Consider the following 18112-nt stretch of genomic DNA (forward strand, 5'->3'; position numbering starts at 1 on the left):
CTGTCTGTTTCACAGTTGGTGTTTCATCCCACCACACTACAAACCTGGGGTATAAGCAGCCTACTTACAAGAATTATCAGACTGGTGTGAAGCATAAAGCTTATTCAGACCAAGTCTGTTACTTCAAAAAACCTTACACCTGCAGTGGCATTCCAGCCATTGCTATACTGCTTTACCTGAGCTCTTATAATTGAAATATTGATTCATCATCAATCCAAATGTTAAAACATCCTGGCCATGAGGTTCTACTAAAATAACACTAAGTTGGCCAAAGAACTTTTCCTCAGGTAGACAATAAATGTTTGAGGTGTGATAGGGAAGAAAGAGATAACTGGGAACATATTTTCTGGGAGTGTAATGAGTTGGCAGACTTTAAAGATTCCTGACAGACTGCTCTGTCAGAGATATTGGGTGAGCAAATTGGTGTAACTAAGGAAATGATTTTTGAGCTATGATACATAATCAGAATTGCCTAGACACATAGTAAGGTCTTGCTGAGTCTAATTATGATGGCTTCAAAAAAGCAATTACTAAAAAATAGAAATCAGAGTCTAAACCAACTTTACTAGATGTAGCAAAGATAGTAACAGATAAAACAATTGGAATTGGGATCTTTAGAAAAGGATAGGAGCAAATTACATAGCATCACATGGGAATTGTTGGATCAATACATGCAGAGAAGGAACAACGTTTAAAAGAAGACTTGATTTGAATGAGCTCTGTAATGTTGACTGACAATGACTGGATATATTATAAGTGATGTATAATGTTTGCAGCTACAGCTGTGTCAGCATGGTTTGTAATATATAATGTTTGCAACTGAAATTGTGTTGATATGGTTTATTTTCATTTATATTTATATAAATGTAAGATTGACTATGTCATATGTGATAATTTAACAAAGATGTTTCTTGTTTAAAAAAACAAAAAAAAGTAGTAGTGAATATAGTAACAGACATAAAACAACTGGAACTGGGATCTTTAAAAAACGGTAGGAGCAAATTACCTAGGAAAAATGGGAATTGTGGGAACAATACATACAGGGGAGGAATAAGGTTTAAAAGAAGGCAGGACTTGAATGAGCTGTATAAGGTTTGATTAGTGATTGGGTACATTATAAGTGATGTATAATGTTTGCAACTAGGATTATGTCAATATGGTTTGTGATGTGAAATGCTTGCAGCTGGAATTATGTCATTATAGTTTGTTTTCATTTATATAAATGTACGATTGTCCATGTCATAAGTGATAATTTAGTAAAGATGTTTCTTGTTTAAAAAAATTTTAAAAAAAGAACAGATAGTGAGATCTTTAGAAAAGGGTAGGAGTAAATTACATTAAAAATGGAAGTTGTGGGAATAGTACATGCAGAAAAATGTTTTGGATGAAGAATGAAGTTTGAGAGAAGGCAGAATTTGAAAAAAATATGTAATATTGCTGTGATTATGTGATATATATATAGCATTATATGTAATATATAATATTTGTAGATGAGAACTTGCTAATACAGTTTGATTGCTTTTGTATAAATGTAAGTTTGCCCATGTCACAAGTGATAATTGAAAATAGGTGTTAAAAAAAAAAAACGTAACAGAGTTTTTGCCATTTAATGTAAAAAAAATATTACTGGATAAAGTTTTTTTTTTGTAAATCTTAGAACCAATTCTAAGACCTCCCTTACTAGTGTCAAGTACAAGAACTGAATGTCATCAGTATTCAATTCCATTTTTTTAGATTAATATATATAGAGCAATCTTTTAAATATGCAGTGAGTAGTAATATTATAAACAAAGCATGTAAGAGTGTTCAATCTCGCCGTTTGTTCTTACACACTGGTTCGGAGCCGATCCTCTGCTCTGAGTCGGCCGAATTGCAAAGCTCTGAATCTCAGAGAAGCTTGAGACCAGCCCATATCCCACAATCCTCCATGCCATTACTCAGATCTAGTTTGCCGCTGCAACAGATCGGATCGACGAGAGCTCGGACCAGATAGAAACTTGAGTTGTTGTAGATTTCTTCAGATAAGAATTCAAATTTTTTTCTTGTTGATACTTCCTTATAGTTAGTAGTTATTGTAGAAGTGCTGTGTGTGTGTGATATATATATCTACCCATTTTTCTTCTTCAGGCACCCTTGTGGCCTAATCTTTTTTTCTTGGGTGTGGTTTTTTTGTGAAAAGTTATATATATATATAACCTGTTTAGCATACATATATTGCTAGTTGAACTTTTATATTGCTAGGATTAGTAATTGTTTTCCAGTTATTATAGTTATTGTCATTGTAACTTTACAATGTCAGAAAAAGCCAAATCTGACTTTAAAAGATGTCAGTGTGGGCAGAAAATGTCCATTACTGACAATCATGCTTCCTGTGTCTACTGTCTTGGCCCTCTCCATCTCCAAGAGGATTGCTCTATTTGTCATTCCTTTAGCGGGAGGGTTATGACAGATAGACGCAGGAAGCTTATTGACAGAGGATTGTTGAAGCCGGCCTTTCAAGAGGCTTTGGACAAGTCGGATCAGGCTTCTAAATCCTCGAAGGGGTCGAAGATGTCGGAGCCCATGTTATCGGCTCCGAGTTCATCTTCTCGGGTTCGTTCGCCGGTTCTACATATCTCGGGGCCGAGCGCCGAACATTTATCTTTTACTGAGCCCCCGATCTTGGAACCGGTGTCGGAACTGCCACCACCGTCCATTCTTCGGTCGGTGCCATCTTCGGCTCCTTCGACCCGTTCTTCCAGACCCTTATCTGACACAGATGTGGATCGTGTCGTGCAGAAACTCATGGAGAACACGGCCCTTTCCAAGTTAATTGCAGTTTCCTCCCAGTTGGTGTCGAAACTAGAAGGCCTCCCCATATCTCCAACGGGTCCTCCTTCGAGACCCATCCAGATCTTGGAGCCGGGAGAAGATGACCTGATGATAGTGGAGCCCTCAGTGCCGAAACCGTCCATTGCACGATCGACACCTTTGACTTTGACTCCTTCGGAACTGTTAGGGGAGTCACGGAGCCGACGGTCTTTGCTCGGTTCCGGGACCGAGAGTCGTACCGACCTGTCGGTGCCGACTCTCCCTCTCGGGGCCTCGGCACAGACTGGTTCGGCTCCGTCCTCGGGGTCGGAGCCCACAGCACCTGGTTCTGGGATGCTTCCATGTTCTTCGGAACCGGGGGAGCCCTTAGCCAGGAGTTCGGGGGCCTTTGACCTTATGAGGAAGGTATTGTCTGCACAGACAACCACATCATCAGGGGAATCTTCTCCTTCCCCAAAAGGGCCACTTTCTGTTTCTGCTCCCACGATCCATCCCAAGCGTTGAGCCCAATTGCCTCAGCCACCCACAGAGGGTTCCCCCTGTTCCTTGGAGGCCTCACCAGAAGCCCCCTCTGATGAGGTCCCAAGGAAACGGTTGTGCAAGATGAGGCACATAGATTCCCCACAGGAATCTCTAACGTCTGACACCGACTTGGATGAGGCAGAGGGGTCCCCCAAATCACCTTCGGAGGATGTGTCATTTGCAGACATCGTGGAAATCTTGAAACAGAGGGGTGATTGGCAGTGCCTAGCCCCCTCTGAGGATGAGTCTGTGCTGCTGAAGGCTTTTGGGGCTCAACCATCTACCTCCTGGGTGACCCCGCCCTTCGATGAATTAATGGATTTGATTGCTCGAAGGGCATGGGAGACACCTGACACAGTGGAACCAGTACCTAGGAAACCAAACAAGTTCATCACTGCCCCCCAAGATAAATCTTATCTCACCAAGAGAGTCCCTGTCGATGCTATGGTGGTGGCGGCAGCCACGAAAAAGGAGATGTCTGAGTCTCCCTCATCTGTTCATCCTCCTAATAAGGATTCAAGGACTATGGACAGATATGGGAAGCGCATTTTTAGTTCAGCGACTTTTTCCATGCGTTCGCTAAACTACCTGACCCATTTCACATGTTTGCAGAGGGATCTCATCAAGGAGCTGACAGATACCCTCCAGGGTAACACAGATGCTGCTGTTTCAGATAAGGTAACAGCACAACTTAACACCCTCACATCCATAGTAAACTCATCCATGAGGCTCATCTCGTATGCAGCCGGGGGATCGAGTAGAGCTGCAGCTTCAGCAATTGCTCTTCGAAGACAATCATGGATGCGGCTGTGCTCCTTTGCGGAAGCCTTCAAGTCTTCCTTTGCCAATGCCCCTTTTGATGGTGCCACACTTTTTGGGCCCAAGGTTAAGGAGACTCTCACTCGGTGCGAGCAAGATGGAAAGACCCTGTCTGCTGTCGGGGTCTGTTTTTCCGCTCCTACTAGACCGTACCCCAAAGGGCAACGAGGCAGAAAAATGTGGTTCCGTAAGAATCGGGGATCTTTCCAGACCACACAGAGTGATACCCCCTCCAGAGGCAGAGGAGGGGGTAGAAATGGAAGACGCCACCCTGGCGGCAGAAGGGGTCCGCATAACCAAGGCGACAGGGATTCCATCCCTGGGAAGCCTTTCCAGCACTCCTGAACGGAGGCACGGCTGTCCTGCTCTGGAGGCAATCAGGGGCCGCTTAGCTTTATACCGACTGGCCTGGCTAAACATTACTTCAGATTCTTGGGTAAAAAGCATTATAACCAGAGGATACAAAATCCCCTTCATTTCAACACCACCTCTACAAAGAAAATTTCCAGACGTTCCACCCCGTCTGCGAAAACTAGCAGCTGTAGAAATTTCAAAGCTGCTCGAAAACAGAGTCATCCAACCAGTCCCGGCGGACCAAAGAGGATTCAGAACTTACTCAAGGTTCTTTTTAGTTCCAAAAAAGACAGGGGACTGGAGACCGATCTCAGCCATCTCAACAACTTCGTGAAGAAGGAAAAGTTCTGAATGGTCACGCTTCAATCGATCCTTCCATTCTTACAGAAGGATGATTGGATGTGCTCTGTAGATCTCAAAGACGCGTACTACCACATCAAAATGGCCAGACCGTCCAGAGATCACCTGCGCTTCTGGCTGGGGGCCAGTCACTTTCAGTTTCGAGCTCTGCCCTTTGGACTCACCTCAGCCCCCAGGGTATTCACCAAATGCATGACAGTAGTTGCGGCTCACTTGAGACGACAATGATTCCGGGTGTTTTCCTATCTGGACGACTGGCTCCTCACCGCCACCACCGAACATCGACTATTGCAAGCCAGAGACTATACAATCGGCCTTTGTTCCCACTTAGGGATATCCATAAACTTCGAAAAGTCTTGCTTATCGCCCTCACAGTGTATTTCCTTCATCGGAGCAGATCTAAATACACGATCGACACTACTAAAACTCCCCCCAGTAAGAGCTTCAACGCTCAAACAGCAGGTCCTACTTCTTTTAGTCAGCAGGAAAGCCCCGGCCAAGCTGGTGTTAAAAGTGTTGGGACTGATGGCAGCCGCATTAATTGCAGTCCCTATGGGAAGGTTACACATGAGGATTCTTCAATGGCTGCTCTTTGCGCAGTGGTCGTTCCAACACCTACCCCTAACGCACGAGATGAGGATAACAGAATCTTGCAGACGGGACCTCTCTTGGTGGGTGAGCGACCAGAACCTCGCTGTGGGTCGTCTGTTCGTTCTACCCATTCCAACAGCCACAATAACCACGGACGCTTCCCTGATAGGGTGGGGGGGGCCTTTTTCAGGGAAGAAAAGTCCAAGGAGAATAGTCCAGCATGGAGTACACTCTAAATATAAATGTTCTGGAGTTGAGGGCGGTGTTCCTAGCGTTGCAACACTTCCAAGCCCTCTTACCTCTAGGGACAGTAGCAGTTCAGACAGACAACATGTCTGTAGTCTGGTACATAAACAAGCAAGGGGGAACCAGGTCTTACCCATTATGCAGAGAGGCCATGAGAATTTGGCAATGGGCAGAGTCCACGGGTCACTTTCTGATAGCAACGCACATCCCGGGGTCATCCAACGTCATTGCGGACAGGTTGAGCAGAGCCATCCTGTTACCTCACGAGTGGTCCCTGAATTTACAGACGGCGGAAAAGATCTTCCGCAAATGGGGCCAGCCTTGCTGCGATCTTTTTGCTTCCCCATTGAATGCAAAATGCAGAAGCTACTTTGCCCTTCTACCCCTTCCGGGGGATGTCCCCAGGGACTCACTGATACACGATTGGCCCCCGGGTCTCCTATATGCATTCCCACCGACTCCATTGATTCCCAGATTTCTGCAGAAAGCCAGGAGCCTGGAAAGGACTATTATACTCATAGCCCCATTCTGGCCTCGTCAAATATGGTTTCCCTTTCTTCGAGCTCATCAAATAGAGGAACCGTGGATTCTGGACCCAGTGCCAGACCTGCTGACACACTCGTCGGGAGTTCCTCACCCGTCTCTACAGTTCCTCAAACTAGCAGCTTGGCTGCTCCGCTTCCCTGCCTAGCCAGGTCTCATCTACTCCTTCCATCAGTTCAACACATCCTAGTTGCTTCTCATAAAGCCTCTACTGCTAAGCTCTATTTGAGTAAGTGGAAACGCTTTGTATATTGGGCATCTAGTCAAAATTAGATCCCTTGGTAGCTCCTTTACATAAAATTTTAGAATTCTTATCCATCCTTTTTCACGAAGGAGCGTCTACTTCCACTCTAAGAGTAAAGTTGGCGGCCATATCAAACTTCCATATTGGTGAGGGAGGTTCTTCCATTATGTCTCACAGGCTTTGTAAAGCCTTTTTGAAAGGAACCTTCCATCTTAGACCGCCTGTCAGAAAACCTTTCTTTCCATGGAGCCTGAATTTGCTGCTGTCGCAACTCATGTTGCCACCTTTTAAACCTGCTTCGTCATGCCTCCTAAAGTTCTTGTCGTGGAAGACACTGTTTCTCGTCGCCGTGACCTCAGCTCGTAGAGTCTCAGAGCTGCAGGCATTATCGGTCAGACCACCTTACCTGATATTCCACCCAGACAGGGTTTCTTTGCGTACAAATCCATCTTTCCTTCCAAAAGTATGTTCAGTTACGAATATTAACCAGTCTATAGAACTCCCTACCCTTTTCAAAAACCATACTAACAAACTGGAGTATATGTTGCACAAGTTGGATGTTCACAGGCAGCTAAGATTTTATTTAGACAGGACCAAAGCTTTCAGAAAAACGGATCAACTCTTCGTCGCCTTTGCAGACAATAAAAAGGGCATGGCAATTACTAAACGTACACTATCTAAATGGCTTGCTGACTGTATAACATTTGTATACTCTCAATCAAACCAATCCTTACCAAACAAACCTAAGGCCCATTCTACCAGATCCATTTCCACCTCCTTAGCTCATGCGGCTCACTTGCCTTTGGACACTATTTGTGCAGCAGCCACGTGGTCTAAACCACATACTTTCATCACTCATTATAGAGTGGACAAGGTCTCCAAGGATAGGACATCATTTGGTTCCACTGTGCTTAGGAACGTTCTTCCATGAGTCACTCGGGGTCACGGAGCTAGGGACGCTACCCGTGTGTAAGAACAAACGGCGAGATTGAACACTCTTACATAAAGAAGTTATGTCCTTACCATAACGTTCCATGTAGAGTGTTCATCTCGCCTTTGTTCTTACATCCCCCCCCCATGTGTTTGGAAGAACTGGTAGGATTAGAGTCTGATCGACGTGTCTTGACCCTTTGCGGGGTATATGGTCCCGTGTGTCATGGGATATATGCTTAGACCATTAGTTATTGCTATGGTGAGAGAGTGTCTCTGAATGGCTGAAGAGAGTGCTTCTAGCACCGCTGGTGTTGGATCCTTTCGTCTGGTTTGCTTGCAAACTAGATCTGAGTAATGGCAGGGAGGATTGTGGGATATGGGCTGGTCTCGAGCTTCTCTGAGATTCAGAGCTTTGCAGTTCGGCCGACTCGGAGCCGAGGATCGGCTCCGAACCCGTGTGTAAGAACAAAGACGAGATGAACACTCTACATGGAACGTTATGGTAAGGACATAATTTCTTTTTTTATTAGGATAGCTATTTTACAAGTCCACTTATTTTGGAAATAGAGACATTTCTAAAGAACTGTTTGATTTTTATAAAAAAGCCAAGAATCACATTTTTGGGTCATCCTTAATTATATTTAGGTAGTTAAGACCCACCATTTAGGTTGATTGTCAGTAAAGCAGTTTATAAAGCAGAGCTTATAGCTATAGTGATTGATCAGATTTTATAACCTTATTTAGTGAAGTTGTGGGTCTCTTTTTTTTTTATGTAAGATGGGAAATGATAAGTTGGAGTCAGAAACATTTAATTTCACTCTCTCCAATTGCCCCGACAGTCAGATATGTTCAAATTCCATCTTCATTTATTTTCTGTCTTCTAGAGTCTACATGCCTTGCTGTTTGTCTGTTGATACCTCAAGCCTTCTGTGCCTTTTTCTGTTTTGATAACTTCTTCAAGAGTATTATTATAGATGCTGCTTGCTTTAGATTAGAACATATTCTAAACCAAATAAATGTCTTTGTGGTCTTAATCTAAGAGCTTCAGATGAAACCACTAGTAAAAACAGACTTACAGTGGATATAAAATGTTTACACACCCCTGTTAAAATGCCATGTTTTTGTGATATAAAAAATGAGACCACAATAAATCGTTTCAAAACTTTTCCCACCTTTAATGTGACCTATAACCTGTACAATTCAATTGAAAAACAAATAAATCTGTTAGGGGGGAAAATGTAAAAAGTAAAAAACGTACAGTAAGCTGGTTGCATAAGTGTGCACACCCTTAAACTAATACTTTGTTGAAGCACCTTTTGATTTAACTACAGCATTCTGTCTTCTTGGGTACACACCTGCCATCAATTAAAGAGACTCTGATTAACCCCAAATAAAATTCATCTGTCCTAGTAGGATTTTCCTGTCATTTACTCAGTTGCCTGCTACAGCAAAAGCCATGGTTTGCTGAGAGCTTACAAAGCATCAAAGGGATCTCATTGATGAAAAGTATCAGTCAGGAGAAGGGTACAAAAAAATTTCCACACAGTGAAGACAGTCATCAAAAAGCTGAGAAAATATGGGACAACAGTAACGTTGCAAAGAACTGGACGTCCCTCCAAAATTGATGAAAAGACAAGACAGAAACTGGTCAGGAAGGCTGCCAAGAGACCTACAGCAACACTGAAGGAGCTGCAGGAATTTCTGGCAAGTACTGGTTGTGTACAGCATGACAACAATAGGTTCATAGGAATCTCCTGTATTCTGCATATGTCTGGGCTATGGGGTAGGGTTGCAAGATGGAAGCCTTTTCTTACACAGAAAAACATCCAGGCCCAGCTAAAATCTGAAAAACAATACATCAAGTCTCCCAAAAGCATGTGGGAAAATGTGTTATGGTCTGATGAGACCAAGGTTGAACGTTTTGGCCACAATTCCAAAAGATATGTTTGGTGCAAAAACACTTTGCATCACCAAAAGAACACCATCCCCACGGTGAAGCATGGTGGTGGTAGTATCAAGCTTTGGTGCTTCTTCTCTTCAACTGGAACTGGGGCTTTAGTCTAGGTGGAGGGAATTATGAACGGTTCCAAATACCAGTCACTTTTGGCCCAAAACCGTCATGCGTCTGCTAGAAAGCTGAAGATGAAAAAGAATGTCACCTGTCAACACGACAATGACCCCAAGTATATATCCAAATCAACAAAAGAATGGCTTCTCCGGAAGAAAATTAATGTTTTGGAATTGCCCAGCCAGAGCCCAGACCTAAATCCAATAGAAAATCTGTGGGGTCTCCTGAAGAGGGCTGTACACAAGAGATGCCCTTACAATCTAACAGATTTGGAACACTTTTGCAAGGAAGAGTGAGCAAATATTGCCATGTTAAGATGTGCCATGCTGATAGACACCTACCCAAGGGGTCCAGTGAAGTAAATATTGCGGGAAGAAATATCCAGGGAATTGTTATGGCTAGGCTTGTATAGACCCTAGGGCCGATAGCCTAGTACCAAGCTATGAACCTATGAATGCTGTAATTAAATCAAAAGGTGCTTCAACAAAGTATTAGTTTAAGGATGTGCACACTTATGCAACCAGCTAATTGCACGTTTTTATGTTTTTTATTTTTTCCCCTAACATATTTGTTTCTCAATTGAATTGTGCAGGTTATAGGTCACATTAAAGGTGGGAAAAGTTTTGAAATTATTTATTGTGGTCTCATTTTTTTATATTGCAAAAACCTGTCATTTTAACAGGTGTGTGTAAACTTTTCCTATCCACTGTAACTGTATTTGGCAAACCTTCATTCTCTGAGGATATATAGGTCTGGAAGAAAGGCACTAAAAGTAACAAATAACTTTTTTTCCCTTCACAACAGGAAGTTGGGAGATGGCCTTTTTCTACAGTGCTGTGAAGAGGTAGCTGAATTGTACCCCAGAATTCAGTTTGAGACCATGATCATTGACAACTGCTGCATGCAGGTAGGTGGCATTTCCCATGTCATGATTCACTACAGCATAACAGCTCCTAAGATATTTTTCTATTCATGCATCATTTTACTCCAATTCCTGCCAATTATCAAGCCTCTTGTGGATCAGATATTACAGTGTATGCGGCAAGCCATCATCAAGGCAGACTTGAGGAAGCTTTGAACTCTCATGGGCATCTCAGCAATGAGAGTTTTTTCTATAGTAATACCTAACCCCATCTCTGGTGATATGAGCACTCTTATCACTGCAGGGATCACCTACACCCCCTTGTCCATGCATGTGTACTCCCTCACATGTGCCAACAGGGGCTACCATTGCTTTCTTGGTTGGGTATGCCAGTATCTTTCTGAAACGGGCTCCCTACTTCATGACAGGGCTCTCAGAGCAACAGTGTGAGCTGCAGGAACCACAATTGTTCTTCTGGATGGGCTCACCCAATCCTTCCTAACTGTGCTGTGAGGCACCATCACCTGGACAGTAGAGGACTGTATCCCTCTATGCCAGTGGAGCTGGATGAACTCAGATTTTTAAGCATTGCAAACTGACTCATAGGAAAGCAATTTGTTTTTGTAAACTAGTTAGCCCCAGGCTACTTACCTGGACAAGGTCCAACATAATGTAGTAATTTTCATTGGTGCAAACATATCTTATGTACTACTGCAGATGTCTTCCTTAAAAATATGATGTATTTTGCTTCTGAAAAAGTGGGGTGTAACATACTTTACTCTATTTAAATTTTCAACGTATTTTACAATAAAGAGTCACTTCCAAGTTGTAAATGTTAAGAATCACATAATCTTGTTTCCTGTACTTGTGCACAGTCTAAACAGTAAAGTTAGTGATTTGACAGCACAGTACCTTATGTCCCTCTCTTATTTCACTAATATAAGAACCAAATAATGTCCTTCTGTATCACTGTTGTAGTATCCAAAAAAGAAGGGACTCTCCTGCTCAGGGCAGCCCTATGCTCAGTCAGTGTACAAAAGCCTAATGACCTTGTGTGTCCTGTATGTCACATTTATGCTCCTCACACAGAATATGGGACAAAAAAGGGATGAATGGATGTACGGATGCAACTACCCAGAACTTCTTTGCTGCCAGTTTGAACATACTTTTGCTAGTTGGTCTGAACACCTTGTTGTTGTACTGAATACTTAGCCACCAGATAAATGCCTTGTTGTTTTACTTTTCTTGATCTTGTATTTTATTTTGATACCTAGAGTTCATGTCATCCAAGAAGGGAAAATGTCAGTGTGGGAGGCAGATTCCCCATAAGGATAGTCATGAACCGTGTATTTTTTGTTTGGGTGATTTCCATGACCATACCTCTTGTAATATTTGTAAAACATTTGTGCCATTTGTCTTCCATAGCCATTTATCTTGAAAATCTTTGGCTTAAACATTTGGCCCAGGGTACCGTGGCAGAATCATTTAACACTGAGATACTCCCACTAGGTAAGAAGAAGACCAAGAAGTCTTGGTGGGATTCTTTAGCTGTATAGCCTCCACCAGACATCCCACTAGAAGCGGGCAATAGCACTGTAGGTAATTTGGTGTCTACTTTGGGTTTCTCTGCCATGACCCTGTCAGAGGCCAACATGGATCTGTCCTTCTGCACATCCTCTGAGGGTTTGCAGCATCTGCTCTGGACATGGAGGGTGAAACGCGGTTGATTATCTCAAAGGTTCCTAGAGGGATTCCACAGATACTGGTCAGGGTGGAGGTTCCACGTTCTCTTATCAAATCTCACAAAGGGTCAGAATCTCTGGTATTTGTTAGGGCTGATGTTCCTTCCAAGGAAAGACAGAAACTGAAGGATGTTTTGGTCCATCCTAAGGATCCTCAAAGGGAATGGCAGGAATTTACTCAGGACTTGTTTTCTGCCTTGATGGCCCTAAAGGCTCCACAAGGGGTTTTGGTACCTGCTCCTCCTCGGACCTCTACCCCCTCTAAACAGTGTAGAGAACCAGATTCCTCAGATGAGGATTCAGTGTCTGATGAGGGGTCTTTGTTCTATTCTTCAGAGATACCTTTGCCTTTGGCTTTTGTTTCTGATAAAGAGGTGTCTGTTAGCCCTGAGTCTCCTTTTGAGAAATTGTTCTTTGGGGACACAATTGCTAGGGATGATGGAATACTTTAAGTGGGATTCTTCTCAAGTGTCTAATATTCAGAGGAGATATGAGTTGCTTCAGGTGGATAGTCCTAAACCATCAGTAGTTCCTCCTATGTTGTCTGTCTTGTTTAATACTTTCATTGCTGCTTCCAGATCTCTTGATTTTCAGCCTCCTACTCCTAAGAAACCTGTTAGGTTCTATAAGGTTCCGGGGGATTGTCAGTGTTTATTTAAATGTCCTTCTTTTGATCCTGGTGTGGTGTCAGACTCTTCTGACAAACCTTGTAAGCTTTTGCCTTCCAGTAAGGATAGTAAGACATTGGAGAGGATTGGTAAGAAAGTTTACACTGTGATGTACAGTGCATACAAGATCATTAGGCTTTTGTGCACTGGCCGAGCATCATGGTGCCCTGGGCAGGATATCTGTTCTGTTTTGGATACTGCAAAAGTGAAGAAAAGGACATCTACTGTTGTGGTAAGATTTTACACAACTGCACTTTACAGGTCTTGCTCACCCTGAGTGTTATTAGACTATCCAGCCACTCACAGTAATGTGCTGCCAAGGGTTGTGGCTTCTTAATATAAGAATGGAGGGCCAGAAGTAGTACCTGTTATAAAAAAAAAAAAATTCTTAGAGAAACAACAGTAAAAGGCTAAAACAGAACTGTAAAATAACGAATGTTGAAAGTGGGAAAAAGTGCTTAGAAATTAGCAGGGCACTGCCTGGATGTTAGAATGATATGAAATACATTGATAATAATAAAGTTTAACAGCGGATGTATTCAACAAACTAAATGGTAAATAAAAATGTACTAAAAGCATATAGATGCTACAGTAAATAGCAAAAAGACTTGAAATCAGTGAGGAAGTGAGAGTATACTGTGGCCAGTGATAGAAGAAGATTTGGATACTTAGAGTTGCAGTGAAAAATAAGACACATTTGCATGCCTCTTGTTCAGATTTTCATATTGTCTGTGGGATGCAACCTAACAATGATCAAATCCAGGAGTGAAAATGTACTAATGGCCAAGCCAAGTCAGAACTGACTATGTCAAGCAGAAATATCTGAACCAAAACTATCTCCCCATTTTAGACATTGACTGCATCTTGGATTTCCCGGGGGGGTGGGCAAAGTCTTGATTGCACCACTTGCATTATTGACTTTGGAGAACAGTAACCCAACAAAGAGTGCGCATACAATCTAGATAGAATCATAGGGCTGCAGAAGTTTGCAGTCTCACTAGGTTCAACATAGTACGTGCTTTCAGGCCAACAGAGAAATGTTAGGGATATAAGATGTATACAGAAAATCTCTGAAAATTGCTAGAGGTGAGGCATGATGCTTGGTTCTTTTCTTCTTCTTCTTCTTCTTCTTCATGCCTCATAGGATGATAGGGTTTGAATGATAGGGAATAGGGTCTTCATGATCATGGGAGGGTTGTAACATAAAAAAAAAATATTAAAATAAAAAAAAATGGCTTGAAACCATTTTGAGTACTATGATTACTTCCAGATTTACAAAAACGGATGCAATCCAAATGTATAAGGCAGTTGCACATATACATAAGAGATTTGCTAGTTTTGGCAAACCATAAAATCTCAAAATCCAGAACCAAGCCTTGATGGGTTATGATGCAGAAAGAGCATTTGACAGAGTAAGGTGGAATTTTATGAGTAGGACAATGGAAGCATTAGCATTCCCTGACACAATAATAAGGTTAATTAGGAGGCTATTTGGGGGGTTGGAGGCAAAACTTAAAGTGGAGTGGTTCCTCTTTGATAAGTTCTGTCTGAACAGAGGAATAGGCAGAGGGTATCCTCTTTCCCCTTTGTTATCTGCCTTATGTTTAGAACCATTTGCAAATAAAATAAGAACTCAGAAATTCAAGGATATAATTAGTACAAGTATGCAAGAGAAGTTGGCTTTATTTGTAGATAACGTTATTTTGTACTTGATAAAACCAGAAAAAGACATCTCATTTTCAAGTCTTTTCAAGATATAAAATTAATGAAGATAAAACAAAGGTTGTATCTGTAAGCTATGTACCTACACATGCATAGGTTCAGCAATACCCATATTTATGGGGACATAATAAAATGAAGTACTTAGGAGTATGGATTAAAAAGGATTCTGTTATGGTAGCTAAGCATATGTGGGAAGAGACTAAACAAAAGATTATGCAAAAATTGAGGAACTGGAAGTTCTTCTTTATGGATAATGGATAGCAAGATACAGGTAGTAAAAATGTTTGTAGTCCCTTTGGTTTTATACACAGGTCAGGCATATTTTTATCAACCAGAGGAGAAATTGTGGATATAAATTAATGAAGAGTTGAAAGGTTTAATCTGGGAGGGGAAAAGGGCAAGAGTTAAGTGGAATAAGTTGATCCTTCCAATAGAATAAGGTATTTTGGGATTACCTGATTTGAATGGCTATTTCAGAGCTACACATTTAAGGCTCCTACACAGACCACAAGCAGAAATCTATAATTTCAAGTGGAAAGGGATGATAATGAAAAAGGGGGAAGTTCAAGAAATAATGAGAGAGTGGGATTTTGGATGCAGATCCTTAAGGAGAGTAACAATAGTCTTATATAATATTATATTCATAAAGTAGCAGAAAGTATTCTTAGAACTAAGGTGACACAGGAATGGAGAAAGAAGAGTCTGTTGATAGGGATGACTGCAATTAGGGGTACAGAGAATAGGCAAGAGGGGGAAGGAATTTACCAGAGAAAGCTGGCAAAGGAGCAAAGTATTGGGAGCAAATAATTGAAGAGGGAAAGCTAATAGAATGTGAAGAGACCAAGAATATAATTTGGACTGCAGGATAGAGACTGCTTTCCCTGTCAGAGATTGATATCAGAGTACAGATAACGAGAAAGTGATACAGGAATCCTCAGTGAAAGACCAGCACTGGTAGAGTTTTTAGTTGAATCTAGAGCAGAAACTGCTGTTAAAAAGGGATAATTAGTAGGGCATATGAAATATTGTATGCTATCTATAGGAATCAATTGGAGGAGGTTAGAAAAATTTGGGAAAAAAGATTGGGTAAGCAATTCACAAACAAACAATGGTAAGGTAAATGTATGGCTCCCAAATAGGTATTTTTTTACACCCCAAGTAAACTCCAAAGAAGTTTCCTCAGGTAGATTGCAAATGTTGGAGCTGTAATGGGGAAGAAAGAGGTAATTGGGAACATATTTTTTGTGAGTTTAAAGATTTAGCAGGTTTTTAAAAAATCCCTACAGACTACTCTGTCAGAAATACTGGGTGAGCAAATTGGTGTAAATAAGGAAATTATTTTGTTTTGAGCTGGGATAAAGGATCTGAATTGCCTAGACATACTAAAGCCTTAAGCTTAATTCTGGTGGTTGCCAAAAAATCAATTATTAGAAAATAGAAATCAAAGTCTAAACCAACCATATTTGAAGTAGTGAATATAGTAACAGAGATAAGAGAACTGGAAGTAGGATCATTAGAAAAGTATAGGAGAAAAATACATAGAAAAAATGGGAATTGTGGGAACAATATATGTAGAACAATGTTTTGGAGGAGGAAATAGGTTTAAGAGAAAACAGAAATTGAGTGAGCTATGTAATATTGTATTGACAGTTACCGTACAGAAGATTATATGTGATGCATAATGTTTGTAGCTAAGAAATATGTAAATATAGTTTGTTTTCATTTATATAAATGTATGATTAACTATGCCATGGGTGATAATTCAATAAAGATGATTAAAAAAAAATAAATCCAGAACCAATCTAAATCAGCCCCACTGGGTCACAATGATATATGTTAACAGGTTTTTTGAAGCACCCATGATAAAATGGGTCTGTGTTAGAACAGCGAACGATCAAAAGATCGAACGCTGTTATATCGTACCCAAAACAGCGAAAACGTAAATGAGCGAACTATCAGAACCAGGGAAAAAATTTGCTGTTCCCAAAAAAAAAAACACACACTAAACACTATTTTAAGTGGGGGGGGGCTTCACCCACACACCGCCTACTTAAATATACCAACTCTGAGATCGCACTACAGTGCCGAAAACAGCAAAGTGACGGAAGCGGCCAAGCGACTTCTTTCCCAGGGAAAGAATTCGCTTAAAAGCCGCTTCATCATTTTGCGTTTTCGACATTTGCAGTTTGACCGAGACGCATTCAACATAATGCGTCTTTGGTCTTCTGATAGGAACCCATTAAAATAAATTGCTGACAGCTACTGCAGTACACTGAGATGTGCTAAGTTATATAGGATCATAGGAGATTACTAGGCTAATGGCTCTGGGGCCCTTACAAGCCTAGCCAAGAGTTTATCCCCAGAAAGAAACCCCAGTCAGCACCTGTTGCCCCTGTCACTGAGGGACACAGGTGGAACCCCTGGTACAAATTTGTGGTTATGCTTGAAGTGGGTCAGCGATGTACTTTGTTTGCTGTGTATGGGGAGTCTATTCCAGAGACGGGGCAGCCTCTGGGAGACAAGCCTGTCTCTCCAGCAGGTTTTGTTAATGTCACATGTTAGATTTAAGTCTTTCGATCGGGTACTACGCAAAGAGTTAGACTTCTAGATATGGAATATCTCTAGTTGAGCAGGGTCTGAGATTGCCTTGTAGGCAAGACACAGATCACCTCTGAACAATCCGTATGATAATGAGTAGAGTGATAGTGATTTGAACCTGTCCACATAGGACAGGTTGTTGGAGGCCATGCATTCTCTTTGTGAGGTATTTCTGTGGCCTTTCCAGTTGGTGCAGGTCTTTGGAGAGGTACATACCAAACGGGGCATTGTACTCAATTATTGACCTAATGAGTGAGGAGTACAGAGAGGTAATAACCTCTTTTTTTTTCTGGATGCAATCCCTTTACTTATGAGATGAACCAAGTAAAAGGCTTTTCTGACCACTGTCTCTACATGATGGTCAGATGTGAGATTCTTATCAACTTGTATACCCAGGGGTCTCACCACAGGTAGTGTGGTTAGGGGGTTGCCGTTAATGTGGTAATAAGTAGGGACTGTGTTTTTGCCAAATGGTATGATGATATTTTTTTTGTATTTAACTTAAGACCATGACTTTGGCAGCAGTCATTTGTTGCTGTGAAACCCTCTTGAAGTATGTTAACATCATCTGGGCAGTCAATGCCAGCACCCAACTTACAGTTGTCCGCAAACTTGGTCAGCCACAGGCCTTATTTCTGGACCTCAGAGAAATAGATGACAAACAAGAGGGGTCCCAGGACAGATCTCTGGGGGACACCACTAGTGACAGATCTTCTGTCTGAGGTGGTGGCACCTGTTTTAAATATGTGGGTCCTATCAGTGAGCCACTTGGCCACCCACCTGATGAGATAGGGATTTACACCAAATTGTGTTAACTTTTCGATGATGCCTGAGTGGGGAATTGTGTCAAAGGCTTTGGCCAAGTCAAGGTAAGCTGTATGTACTGACTTTCCCTCATCCAGTGTCTTGATGACAGTCTCAAAAAAGTCAACCAGGTTCAACAGGCAGGATCTGCACTTGACAAATCCGAACTGGGTGGGGTCAAGTGCTTGGAGATTGCCTATGTCCTTGTTTATGAGGTCCATAATA

At 41.8% G+C, this 18112-nt stretch overlaps 1 protein-coding gene across 2 annotated transcripts in view; it reads left to right on the forward strand.

The window, feature by feature from the left end:
- Window positions 1-18112, forward strand: part of IDH3B (isocitrate dehydrogenase (NAD(+)) 3 non-catalytic subunit beta) — a 687127-nt gene that overhangs the window by 407863 nt on the left and 261152 nt on the right. For both annotated transcript variants that reach the window (XM_044063995.1, XM_044063993.1), the window contains exon 8: window positions 10296-10398. In XM_044063995.1, the coding sequence (XP_043919930.1) occupies window positions 10296-10398 (103 nt within the window). The remainder of the gene's footprint in view (window positions 1-10295; window positions 10399-18112) is intronic.

Source organism: Protopterus annectens, chromosome 2.part2 (assembly GCF_019279795.1).
Source record: "Protopterus annectens isolate FY-2018-M chromosome 2.part2, PAN1.0, whole genome shotgun sequence".
Lineage (NCBI taxonomy): Eukaryota > Metazoa > Chordata > Ceratodontiformes > Protopteridae > Protopterus > Protopterus annectens.